The sequence below is a fragment of the Labrus mixtus genome, chromosome 19, assembly GCF_963584025.1.
Source record: "Labrus mixtus chromosome 19, fLabMix1.1, whole genome shotgun sequence".
NCBI lineage: Eukaryota > Metazoa > Chordata > Actinopteri > Labriformes > Labridae > Labrus > Labrus mixtus.
In genome coordinates, this window is record NC_083630.1 from 11305379 (window position 1) to 11319689 (window position 14311).

General features: G+C 40.5%; 1 protein-coding gene across 1 annotated transcript in view; it reads left to right on the forward strand.

Moving 5' to 3' along the window:
- Positions 1-13988, forward strand: part of stk17a (serine/threonine kinase 17a) — a 31092-nt gene extending 17104 nt beyond the window's left edge. The window contains exons 3-7 of the mRNA XM_061064409.1: positions 7262-7409; positions 8620-8746; positions 8840-8888; positions 11520-11699; positions 12095-13988. Of these exons, the coding sequence (XP_060920392.1) occupies positions 7262-7409; positions 8620-8746; positions 8840-8888; positions 11520-11699; positions 12095-12461 (871 nt within the window). The 3' untranslated portion in view covers positions 12462-13988. The remainder of the gene's footprint in view (positions 1-7261; positions 7410-8619; positions 8747-8839; positions 8889-11519; positions 11700-12094) is intronic.
- Positions 13989-14311: the final 323 nt, after the last annotated feature.

The following is a 14311-nucleotide window of genomic DNA, read 5'->3' on the forward strand; positions in this document are numbered from 1 at the left end:
AGGCATAGATGAAGAGGGGGGGTGATAAAAAAGAGAGACAGAAACGAGATGGTGTATGTGTGTGTGTAAGGGGGGGGGGGGGGGGGGGGGCAGTTAAACAGAGTAATGAAGGTGTCCAGAGAGAGTGAAAGAGAGCAATAGAGCGATGTGTGGCCTCATTGCTGGCTTAGCTCCAGTCCAGAGTTCATTATGTCAGTTGAGCCGCTCGAGTGCACGTGACCAGCCAAAGCATGGCAGCCCGCCCAGAGTCAGAGTCGTACAGGGGGAAATAACCCAGTGGAAATAGCTTGATGTTTCTGATCGACTTGTTGATATTCACACCAGCAAACCAGACTGTAGCTGCAGAGATTGCTATTGAACCTACTGAACAGAACAAATAGAAAAACTCCCAAAGATTAGGCCTCAAATGCTTTGTCTTATTTTTATTTTCAACAATGTTTGATCATTTCTTCACGATTCTACTCAGAAAGGAAGAATACGTTGCATTTGTTTTGGAGCTACTTTCAGCTGCAAATCTAATTTGGGTACTCTGAGGAGTATTTGAGGTAGCACGACTCTATGCTGTCAGTCAATTCAGATTTGACAAGTCATTTTGAAGCTTTGACATCCATCCTGTTATACTTCACTCCTTCCGTGTTGTCCTTCATGATCCCAAGTGTTGGGGTTTTGCAGAACTAACACGCGGGCAACAATTACGTTGGGTTTTATCGAGTCAAATTGTGTTATTTAAATCAATATTAATAATTGCCCTTAATTAATTGTTAATATAAATTAACAATATTGTTGAACTGGGTTAATAAAAATGGGGCATCACCCTGAAATCAGGGAACAACAACCAAATATCACCAAAATCAGTCTTGGATTAATTAAATACTAATATTATTCATATTTAATAAATACCTGTATTTAAATAAATAGAAGGCGCGGATTCGTACACAAGCCCTCGCACCCAGCTTATATCACAAATGATACCAGTAATACACCAGTAATCACAGACAACTGCTCTTTAAATGATAACAGAATTTATTTAACAATGCAATATCAGCTGAAATCTCAATCAAACAAATAACAATTGTAAACTAAACTACAAGCAAACAAAGTGGCACACGTGAGTTTGTAAGTGGCGTGGAATATGGCACACGGAATGGTTCAGCACATGCGCGTACGTACGCACTTTTGATTTTTTCATTAAAGTCCCACACGCACGTGCACTGTGTCAGTACTACACGCAGCCTGACTTACAGCAGATGCCCTGCTCCGTGGAAATCCTCAAAACAGACAGCTGCTGCTTCAAACTTACGGTCGGCGGGCCATTACTTCTGTCCACACGTCTTGACTGATGTAAAAGTAAAGTTTGGCTGATAGTAACAACGCTTCCTTCCTGGAATGAGCCACAGAGAGCAGCTCGTCCGGATAAAAAAACCCACTCCTCTCCGTCATGTGTAACGGCCCGTCTCCTCACATCCAGACTAAGTGAAGGTTCAGGACACCGGCGTTGAGCCTTTGGCATCTCCCGACTTATTTTACCTCTGATTATTGTAAAATCAGTGATTTAAAATGAATATTAACTGATTTTATTTACAGAAGGTTCATAGATCATCCAGAGGTGAACGTGTTAGTGATCTTAAAAGTTTCAAGTAAATTCAAGTCTGTTGGTTTGGAAACATTTGATGCCTGGCAGTGAAATACCTGAAGATGACTTCAAAGACACTCTGTGAGTTTGAGACAACATGTTCATGTGAGCAGGTTTTATCTGTGATGAAGCTAAACACACACACACACACACACACACACACACACACATTCATCTAAAGAGTGCGAGAGCGTTGACAAGATGGCGACGTGACCACCATGTAGTCACTTCAAATGGAGGTAAGGAGGCAGAGAAAGAAAAAGCACCATGTGGTAACGTCACATGGGAAAAAATGGTGGACAGAGAACAAAGGGAGCCGTGTGGCTTGGCCCTCAGAGCAGCTTGAGCTCTCTGACCTAAGTTCAGTAACTATAACTTAAACACCAGAAAGCCAGTGGCCAGACTTTGATTCAATGGCAGGTACACAGATCTTTTCTGATAGAGAAAGTAAGCTAGCACAGCAGGGAATAAACACACAGATAGGTGAACACGGCGGTTCAGCAACAAAAACAAGGTTGGGTTGATCTTCAATCTATTGATGGCGACGGGAAAGGCAGCATGGAGTCTGATTCTTTTTCTTCTTCAGGTACCGATGGGTTGTCTTCAGTGCTCCTTAGGCCTGGGCGATATGAAAAAAATGTTGTCATGGTAAAAAAAATGTCATATCAGTTGATATCGATAATTATCACGATAATTGTCAATCATTATTTCTTTCAAATTTAAAAGCTGATTTTTGCTCCTCAGTGAAAGTTGAAGAAACTTGATGGTTTATTATGGTATAATTATACTTCATTGTCAGAACATGACGAATTATAATTAAACGGGAACATAAAGGAGGAAGGAAATAAAAGGAAATAAACTCTCTGTACTCGAACAACTAGTCACTAACTGCGCCAAAACCCTTAAACCAGGCCACGGAAGTATGAGAGAGTCTGACAGAGTGTGTGTCCTCTCATGCTTAAAGCATATGAAGAGGCAACAGCTTGTATAGACCCTACACTTAGGTGTGAAGTGTTGCAGAGCATGCTGGGATAGTGTTTCTGCAGGGCATGCTGGGAGTAAGAGTCCTTTAGCCCCCTTTATCTTGTTTGCCTCCCAATACTCAAATCGGGCTTTGGAACGGGGGTACAGGCCTGAGTCCTTTGTCTGTCTGGCTGGCCCCCCCAACACAAGTTTTACCTGCAAATCCATTGATTTCATGACACAGAGGCATATCGATATTTGGAAGAGAAAAAATCTTATACTGATAAATCGGCCAATATCTTTTTTTGATCTGTGTTCAATCTTTAGAGAAAGATATAGATGTACACATTCATTACGTTTGTCCTTGATATGCAGTGATCAAACACTTGTGAAAAGATATACAGTATAACGAAGACAATATTTCTCCTTTTTGCTCTGGGGCACCATGAAGGGTTAATTTAATCCTTATGGTAATGAATGGTGATGTCATATTTCAGGCATTCTGACAAACACAGTTTCATTATACTAAACTGTAAGTTGCTATATTGGTCTGTAGTAAATGGAGCCATTAACATGTGGGAAACTCCAGTTAGCTGGGCATGAATACATCATGAGTGCAGGATGAAGCGCCACTCAGAGGCATTCACTTGACCTCCCTCTGACTTTATTATGTCCCCTCCCTCGCTCTGTCACGCACATTTCTCTCTTTGTCTCTCTCTCTCTTTTTTGTTGAGTGGTTTCCTCTCCTCCACTGAAATGCATCTCTTCGAGCATCTCTTTATTCAATGTGATGGAATGACTGATTCAATCTATTTTCTCCACTAACACCCTGTGAACCTTCTGGGAGCAATATCCAGTACTATTTCTCAGTCTGTCTGATAACAAGGGAGTGTTCCCGGTCAAATCCTGTCCTGTCCTGTTTTTAGTGTGCTTGTAGGTCAGCTGACGTGCATGTTGTCCCCCCCCCCCCCCCCCCCCCCCAAGTAAACAATCTGAGGTTCAGCGTACGGGTGGCTGATCAAAGCTGAATCTATCCATTCCCACAGCATAGCAAAGAAAATCTTTTCATTAATTACATTAGGGACTTGCCAATCACACTGCAGTGCCCACTGTGCTGCTTGAACCTTCCCTCTCATTGAGCTTCAAAGCTGCTGTCAGGCCTCAGGACAACAACACACAGGCAGAAGGCCAATCTGATTTGTTTGGGATCATATATTTTCTGTGTTTTTCTCTGAATTAAGTGGATGACCCATTTAGTGAGGTTTCTTGGTCACTCGTTATTAAACAGACCGGTATAATGATGCTTCTAAATGAACAACAAAAGCAAGCTAGGTCATCAGGAATAAGTCGTTTTTTCAAAGCGTGTCACTTGCGTCACCAGGTCAGGGATCAACGAAGCATTCATGGCATGCTGCTGAAAGAGCTTGTGTTTCATTTTTCCTCTCCAAAAATTTCACAGTGATAGGTGATGTTTGCCAATTTAAAAAGGGGAGGGTTATGTTTATCTTAACAGACTACTAAACAAAGAGGACAGCATCAGCACAAAGACGTACTGCTTTGTACACAGGGGCCACTGAAATCAACATAAAGTGAATGATCATCACTGCTGTTTCAAGTGCATATATATGATATCAGGGCTCTACAGTTCTAGCTTTTCAATCACATTTGGCCCTTAAATGCTGAAATTTGTGAACAGAAAGTGTGCAGTGTATTATGCTTGTACATAGAATAGGCTACATCCAACCCAAGGCTACTTATTGTTTAAAAACTGCAAGTCCCTCATTCAAAAAACTATTTATTGATCACAACTAAGTTTTTTATAAGAATGCTGCTGATCTTAAATCGTAAATAACATAACAAAAGTAGTTTTACACTTGCAGATATATTTAAACCAAAAAGAGTTAAGTATACTAAGAACGGGTAAAGGTGATTATAAGTTTAATTCACAAATGCAGGGTTTAACTGATGTGGCAAACAATAACGTCAACATGAGGACTGGAAAAAATAAGCTGGCAGATATCAGTGCTCAAAAAGCTACCTTAAAGCCACATCATGCAGGAACTGTGTTTGGTGCACTTTGGCTTTCGGCTGCAACTGCACTGTCGTAAAACAAACAGTGCTGTTATGGCTCCCCATCACAGACAATGTGATTTTGTTGACAAGCAGAGTGGTGGTGTAACTAAAAACCCATGTCAACTGACAAGGTACAACGACATTACCGTATTTTATATATATAATAATATCTCTCTAGTGTCTACAGCCCGTACACTCTAGGGAGAGTACTATGAAAGAACACTGCTTCTTGCTTGCTATTTTTTTCTCTTCTTAGCTTCATCCATCACCGTCCTCGTCCTCTTAGTCTCAGCCATTTTATCAAACATTATCGAGACCGGCTAACGGGCTGGTACCATAAAGCTGGTCGATCTGTGGACATGGCAGATACGCTATTCCACCTGTTGAAAGCTGTTGTACTACTAAATCGACTTTGAGATTACAATTTTAAGATGGAATATTTCCATATTGTTGCCCCCTGTCACCTTAGTGTCTTAACAAGCTGACACACGCAGAGTGATATGATAAACTGTTAACACTCATCGTTCATGCATGTTTAAAATACAGCGTGTATCAAGTGGGGTCTTTGGGTACCTTCCATTAGAAAAAATGATTTCAAGAAACAACAAGAGGGAGTCAGCTGTCCTCACAGCAGGTTTCCCGCTCAACTAAAACTGTACAAGAAAAGAAGCAATTGGACCATATCCAGTTCGATCAAATGTTCAAAACACTTGATATCTAATCCAAGTGAAAACATTTTCTAGTAGATTCTTGTACATATAAAGCTCTAGTATTGGCACGCATCTAGTAAACCTCCTTTCGACCTTTTCAAGCTAAGCTGGCTAAACACAGGAAGTTGGAGTTGTTTTTGTTTGTGAAAGTGTATTAGTTTCCGTGTAATCCTCCAAAGAAATAATTGGCATTCCGACAGTTTAATGCGCATGTTAAGCCTGCAGGTGATTGTGTGTGTGTGTGTGTGTGTGTGTGTGTGTGTGTGTGTGTGTGTGTGTGTGTGTGTGTGTGTGTGTGTGTGTGTGTGTGTGTGTGTGTGTGTGTGTGTGTGTGTGTGTGTGTGTGTGTGTGTGTGTGTGCGTACAACACTTCCCACACACTATCCCTACTCTGACCTAATTAATAATAATAATTCTTTCTTCCTGTGCTCTCGGGTTTCTAGCACTTCCGCCATCCACACACTGATTATCCACTGAAGCAACAGGGTGAGATTTTTTGGCCTACACAACAAAGCCTGTGTGTATGAAATGACTGCTTAAGCCTGGTGTTTGACCAGCTTTACTCCAGTCATTCAGGCCTTTAAAAAAAAAAAAAAAAAAAAGCTCAATTTAGCAGGTCTTTATGAACCTGACCACAATATCCATCAAAGCATAACCTTCAAAGTAGACTAGCCTGGACCAGGTCTGCTACGTTTTCAGGAGTAGATTCACATCAGGTTGATGCGATAGAAATGGTAAAATATGAATGATTTGAATATACATTTTGGGATGGTAGCGATACCTTGCAATGAATCACACACATTGGTCCGCTTGTAAATGTCCATGTGAACACTGACCAAAGGTCATTTTGAAATAATGAAACCAGTTGGTCCTTTAGACGTGTGAGCCCTGCTAAGGGTGAATATGTTTTAAAACCCATGTTCTACTCAGTCTTAATATTATTCGAGGGATTTTAAAAGAGAATTATAACTTTTCGATCAAATCATTTCTAGTAGAATAAAAAATACAGAGCTGAGGTCGCAAGCTGGACTCGAAGAAGTACTTGGCTGTTTGGCGCTCATGGAAAGCCCTGATCAAGTCACGGTTATACACGGTTTTCACCTTGAAAACCAAAACACATGCCCTCACCCCTCTTCCTCCTCCTCCTCCTCCTCCGCAGCTTCCTATGAGATAGAAACCTAATTCAATAGCACCCTGAGGGGACGCCTTGTCTATTCCTGACTGCCCTCTCTCTTTTCTTTCCCATCATCCACCCAGCCTAATTGGGTTTATCCATCAGAGTTTATATTAGGTCAGAGGAAATTAAAGGTACTTTGTGGAGACTGTAGTCAGTATTTTCCGTTGATTCACTCAGTTTTTTTTAAGAAGCTGTTTGTTTTATAATCACAGACCTGTTTTCTCATGTGAGAGGTGCAGAGAAGCCTTCAGTAACCAGAACAAACAGCCTCATTCAAGTGAACTTCATAATTAGTTTGCAGTTTTTTTCTGCTATTTCTACCACCGCCTTAAGCAAGTACCACCACATTCTCACACACACACACACACACACACACACACACACACACACACACACACACACACACACACACACATACTCACGCCCACATTGGGGTTGGAATATGATTTACCGTGTTTCCAGGGAGTATCTCGGGATTCTCCATAAAAAGCCTGATGTAGGATGATGTAGGACAGGTCTCAATCATTTTGGTGAGTTTTTTGATAAAACTCGAGCACTGAGTGTATTTCATTTTCCTTTCATGTCCAAGACACAAACTTTAATTTCAGATACACGTGACTGTGTCAGTGTGAAATAGCTGACCTGCACCCTCACCTGACTGCACAAGTGAAGCAGAGAAAATGACGCGTGTGTTTCTGTGTGCAGTGCGGCAGGAGGTGAGATCTTCTACCAGTGTGTGGCAGACCGGGAGGACGAGGCCTTCAGCGAGGACGACGTGAAGAGGCTCATGAGGCAGATTCTGGAGGGAGTCTCCTTCCTCCACCAGAACAATGTAGTCCACCTGGACCTGAAGGTGAGCAGACACTCTTAATGGATTCTTTCTGGAGGACTCTTGAATCGTCAAATTTCTTCACTGTCATTTCTTTCTCTAGTCTAAAATTTGCTGTTTGTCTGCATGACATCTCTACTCTGAGTGCCCCCTGAATGTCTGAGCTCCTCACCTATCTCTAAGGAAGCTTGTTTCGGCCAGTTGTATCCGCGATCTTATTCTTCCTACCACATCACTACCCATCGCTCATTACTATTAGTGAGGGTTGGGACAATTATCCACCAACAGATGGAAAGCTTTGCCTTCAGGCTCAGCTCCCTCTTCGCCACAACGCCTGCATTACTGCTGATGCTGAGCCAATCTGTCTGTCAATCTCACGCTACCCTCACTGAACAAGACCCCGAGATACTCGAACTCCTTCATCTGGAGCAAGGACTCACTCCCCACCTGGAGAGAGCAGTCCACTGTTTTCAGTCAGAGAACCATGGCCTCGGACTTGGAGGTGCTAACCCTCATCCCAGCCGCTTCGCACTCGGCTGCAAACCGCCGGCTGCACCAGAGATCCTGTCAATGAAAATCACAAACTGATTCGGTGACAAGGGGCAACCCTGGCGAAGGCCAACACGTATCGGAAAAGATTTTACTTTGTGTACCCCCTCCCCCCGACATGATTTTTATGTAATGTATTTGAGTGTCTTCAAATGCTTCATGTCCCTAAAAAGAACCACGTTTATATATACGTATATCTATGTGTATTTTGATTTAAATGTAAGCACAGTGAGGTATAGCATACAATTAATATTACACAGCATTTTCTATTGACTATCGATACATAGCAGCTGATTGTGTGTAGCATGTTGAGTCTAATGGGACAAACAAAGTGTATTGTATGCTGGGCTTGTTAATGTGATGTTCAGAGTATGAAAACTTCACTTCTGAGCTACAGTTCAGCTTTAAGATTTACTTTTTAACCTTTCCATTTGCCAAGCTTGCAATCTGCTGCAAGGTGAAATAAAAGTCCATTCTTACAATTACTTGTCACACGTGATGGTTTTAGATTGCAAGAATGTGTCAGTGCCCAAAGAATAATGCATTATACACAGAAAGGACTATACTGACAGAAAGAAATCATGAATCCAGACAATACTCCTCCTGTTTGTAAAAACATGTACACAAGTATACCATGACATAAATGATTTCATTGAACACTAACATGCAAGTGATGTCCCATCAGCCTCAGAACATCCTGCTGACCAGCAGCTCTCCTCTGGGTGACATCAAGATCGTGGACTTTGGTCTGTCCAGGATGGTCAGCAGCCACCAGGAGCTCAGAGAGATCATGGGTACTCCGGAGTATGTCGGTGAGTTTGTGTTTGACAACACATCTACCACCTTTCACTTATGAATGCATTTAACTGTGAATGATAATAAGTGATTTGTGTTCATATTTTCAGCTCCTGAGATTCTTAATTATGAGCCCATAAGCACAGCGACAGATATGTGGTAAGAAAACTCTACTGTTCTCTGTAAACCTTCACTGTAAACTCACTCACTTTGTAGCTTTGTTCAGAGCTAAGGTTTATATGACACAATATGACAAATGTACAGTCTTACCCACTCATGGCACTCAGTTTCCTGCAGCATGTACATGATCTAACTTTAACACTGCAGAGACCAGTGAAATGTATGTCCTTTGGGGCCCTCTAGTGGTGGAATAAGATTAGACATTTGGAAAGGAATACAACATGAATGAGCTGAAGCCTACACATTAAGTGATTGTCTTTTGGTGATTATTTCAAATTAAATATAGTTTTATTTCTCATGTAGATTGACAACATCCCTGTACTTGACAGTTTATCACTATTTTCAATCGAAGTAATGTTTATTATCCAAGACAAACCCAACAGAACGATAGTCAGACTTTGAGTATTTTTAAAATGCCTTTGAAGATTCTTCTTTATCAACTTATATAATGTCTACATGTGGCTCTATAATAATAATTTTTATCTCTACTGTATTCTACGTTTGGTTGACAGCTATTTAAAGTGGTGCTAACAACTTTAGTGATTTATAATGGCATACCTTTTGTACTTTTATCCTTTATACTTAAATAACCAGCTTTTACTTTACATGAAGAATCTGCTGGAAGGAATTTTTTAACTTGTTATGAAACTGACTTCATTTAAAGGTTGCATATTATCCTCCTTTGACCATTTTAAATAAATCTCACCCCCAATCCCCACATACTCCTTGCGCGCCACAGTCTGTACACACATCACAGGAGAACTACAAGATCACGCGAGAATCAAAAGAAAAACATTCAAACAACATGTTGTTTATCTTTCTGAGGATGTTTTGTTGTTTGTTTGGTGCCTGTTTTGACATCATTTTGATTAATGAAGTAAATATCAAAATGTATCATTTCTATAATTTGAATAACAGTATGATTTTGATTCTAACTCAATTTATATGGTGGCGTCACAATAGTCAAAGTAACAAATGAAACGATAAACAGTTTTGTAAGGATTTAAAAAGAGGTGATTAAGAGAATTATGTTGCGAGAGACTTATAACTTGGAGCTACCGATGTGTTAAACAATGACCTTTTCTCTAGTCTGGAAGCCAGCTGTAGGCTAACGGAACTTCTCTCCGTGAAGAAGCTCGGCAATCCTCCTGAATACTCTCGACCCCAAGACAACCAGAACGCTCTTACTTTAAAGTAGGGCTCTGCCATTTCCTCCGGTCCACTCGTGTGCTCCGAGAAGTTTGCTGGAGATCGCTGCAGATGCAGTCTACTCAGAAATCGATGGATGCCCTCCAGCTGCTGAGACTCGTTTCCTTGATCGCGTCCAAGTTGATAAAAATATTAAAACTTGAGATAAACTTGTTGGCCAATTCAAGTTAGCTCGAGTCATATAAAAAAATGAGTTGCTTACGAAAGATGATGAATGAAATGTGACTTCGAAAAACTACACATGAAGTTTACGTGAGGCGAAAACGTGGAAAAAGGAAAAACACACAAAGGATGCTATATCATAAGAGGAGTGATCAGACCAGCAGATCGCTTGACTCTTGAGCATCAAAACACAACTTGATGGGACGGAAACACAAAGACAACTGATGAGAACTTGATTCTGCATCTGTGGCATAGAGAGGGGCTCATTCCACTCTAAGGGGGGAAACACTGCAACTTCTATGTACGAGTTGAATTACTTGATTTAACTTTAAAAAGAAAATCTGGAACATTTACGACTTCACCATAAATTACCTTAATTTAAGCATTCTGAGTTTCAACATCTGCAATAGATAAAAATGAGGAGAATACTCTTCTACAATCTGTAAGAAAAGAAACAATGTATTTCAGCAGTCACAAACTTATAAAGTCATAAAACATAACTATGAACTATAGAAATAATATCTCCTAACACATCTATTGTTATGACCAATAATATGATCATCACAGCGTCTATATATTGTATGATTAAAAGTCTTATGTGTCCATACAAATAATGACCATGGGATGGCAGTCATGTTCTTAAAATACTCAGTAGGAATCAATTTAAACAGCTTTTTCTAATTCACTCATTTAACGTCAGATTTATACCAGAATCAGGTTATTCACTCACACTTGATCTCAGACATATATCTGTGTTTGTTAAAAATAAAAAATAAAAACGATTATTTGATACAGAAAATAGGACTTGTTTGTTTAAGAAGCCCAAAAAGTCTCTGTCAGTTTTACGATTCTTTTGATGAATCCCCAGCATGGGGCTCTCTCTTCCTGTATCGCGAGGCATCTGTTCTGTTACCATTGCTGATTCGCAGAGGTCGCGTTAACCGAATATTCTCCATCTTAAATGGAATTTTTTTAACAATGACGGAAAAATCTGAAGGCTGTCTGTCATTTTGACGAATTAGAATCACCGGGTGTCCACCACTCCTTTCTAATTCTCACACAGCTCTGCCTTCATGTGACCTACAAAAGCCAAAAGACAATCAGCTTTGATTACATTTCTACCACCAAAAACCAAGAGATAAAATTTCATTAGACTGAATAAATTACAAATGATTCTGTCAGAGAATTGTTCTTCCTTGCAATATTTATGAAGACTTTTCCCTCCTGTCCTGTAAATAGGAGTATTGGTGTTCTGGCCTACGTGATGCTAACAGGAATCTCTCCCTTCCTGGGCGAGGACAAGCAGGAGACGTTTCTCAACATTTCTCAGCTCAATGTCAGCTACACGGAGGAGGAGCTGCAGCAGCTGGACCAGGCTGCCCTGCCCTTCATCCAGATGCTGCTCCGCAAACAGCCTCAGTATGTCCGCACCTCACTCATCAGATCCACCTGCATGTGAGATACACTGTTATAACATCCAGAAAAGGCAAAAAAAAGAGAAGGAGAATAAATTCTATGTTATAATATAGAATATATAGAAATTATATAATACTTACATTTTTTTTTTTATAGTTTATCTTTTTCATTTTAAGCATTTGTAGAAATTATTTTAATTCTCAAAATTTGAGATTATTTCTGACATTCCCTTTACCTTGTGATCAACTCTTTTGACCACTATTGGATACCTGGATCAGCCATGAGTTGGACTGATGTTGAGGCAGTTATGCAGTTAGTCCCGAACAACTGGGCTACTAAATTTACGGAACAAATGATAACCAGTGCAGAATGTAAGATGTTTTGATGTGTGTGTTCAGGGATCGGGCCACAGCAGAGCAGTGTCTCAAACACTCCTGGCTTAAACCCTCTCAGTGTCAGGGAACCAAGAAGGCGCTGGAGATCCTCCCACTCGAGGACCAGGAGGTGTCAAGCTCCACCAGCAGCCCCGAACCTCCCAGCAGCACCACCACCACAGCTGATGAGGAGGAGGAGGACGACGAAGGCCCTGTGACAGAGGAGCTGATCGTGGTGGCTGCCTACACCGTGGGTCAGTGCCGTCAGTCCTCCAACTCCTCCTCAGAGAAGGAGGCACTGGCTGCCGAGCAGAAGGCAATCTCCAAACGCTTCAAGTTTGAGGAGCCTTTCAGCTCCCTGCAGGAGGTCCCTGGAGAGTTCATCTTCTGAACCCCACCTGCCACATGACAGAGGAGGGAAGAGTTGGTGTTGTCGTGGTAACAAACTCAGACCATCTGATAAATAAGAGTTCCCCTCGGTGTATACTGTGTGTGTATAATCAGACACAGGTGTAGAGTAAACCTGACATTATTTAAGCATTCAGTCTTTAAGTGCATCTTTAAGCCCCACTCTCATTATTTCTTCGTAACGCATCATCGCTTTGATGCTCATCACATCTCCTCAAACAGCTACAACAGCTTCATGTATCATGTATTTTATCAGGTTGAGTTTGGAAACCTATCAACTGTTTGTGTTGAAGAGAGTGTTCCTTATTTTAGAGATGCCATTAAAGACAAGACTTACAGATCAAACACTACGACAACTACCGGAGAAGAAGACCGTTCCATGCCTTCAAATTAGCAAAGGGTGCTTGAAAAATGCTCCATGAAACATCTAAATAATAAAATCCTTACATTAAAGTTATTCTCTGAACTGAATACCAATTTTGTGAAATCTCATTTGTTGTGCTTCGTCAAGCCTGAATCAATAAATAAGTTGTAAGAAAAAGATAAGTACTTTTTTTAAGTCATTTTTCAACCTTGAAAACAGATTCTGATTAATGTGGCCATGTTGAGTAATTTCTCTCCTCTAGTCCTATTTCTTATAACAGCACTTTGAGCTTTTAGATCATTAATGACAACCATTGCATGTCACACACAGGGCAGGAGTTACTCTTGGAAACAAGACTCCGCTCACTGATGGAGAAACATATAAGTCGGGTCAGGTGGAAGTGACAAGCTTTTTCCTGCCAGATACTAGATGTAACATTCAACTTGTTTGTGTGGCCCTGTAGGATAACACAGAACCTTCTGCAGGGTAGAAGTCTTTCTGCAGGAAAAATCCACTGTGTAAATAGCACTCGTACTGCTCCAGTCGTCATAAATGTGCATGTGTACTGATGACCGGAGGGGGCGGAGATTTAATATTTGTTTAACTTATTTCTAAACATTTTGAACTTTTCCTGACGTTTGAATTCAGAAGCCAAATCTTTGTCCGTTTCTGTCCATTTCCTCGTCAAGGCTGCTTCCCTCTGAACAGAACCAGCTCCTTTAAGCTCAAACATGTTTGGTTTTATTTTAGTCTTATTTTGTATTTGGTGCCATGCTTGGAGAAAATATTTGATGATTTTAGCTCTTGCTGTTTTTTTATTTGACGATATTTCAGTGTAAAATTGCAGATATCTTTAAGGAAATATTTTGGAGTTTTCTAATTCTGTGTAAATAATTTTAAAAATATCTAGTTGTTTCAATAAGGTATATTTGACTGCTGTTTAAAGAGCCATCTCACGTCTTCCTCTTGCATTACTGAGTGATCATATGGTTCGGCTCTCTCTGAAGCAACAAAGACGACAGAGCACATCTGTACTTTCAGTGGACCTGTAATGTAAATTTATGTTTATGCAACATTAAGCTCTGTTACTATGGTAACCAATTTGTAAATGAATGTCTTCTACTGTAAATAAATATTTCAAAGGGTTTTGAGAGTTTGATGTTTTATTTCTTCGATTTTAAAAGTCTGGTTTGGTCACAAAACTGCGGTCGGCAATCTCTTCACAGTAACCATTTACACTTAAAGAAAATATTATCATGCAGATGTAATGGCGTTATTATATGACAGTTATTGGACGGCCCGTTAATGAGGGGTCAAGGCAAGATGGCCGACCTGTGCAGCAGCTTTCTATTGAGCTCTTACACATTCACAGAGTACCTGAATATTTGATTAGTTTTAGGTTTACATGGTCAACTTTAACTTGGGTTGATAATTTGTTATCTGCAAACCTACTTTTGTGATATTATCGG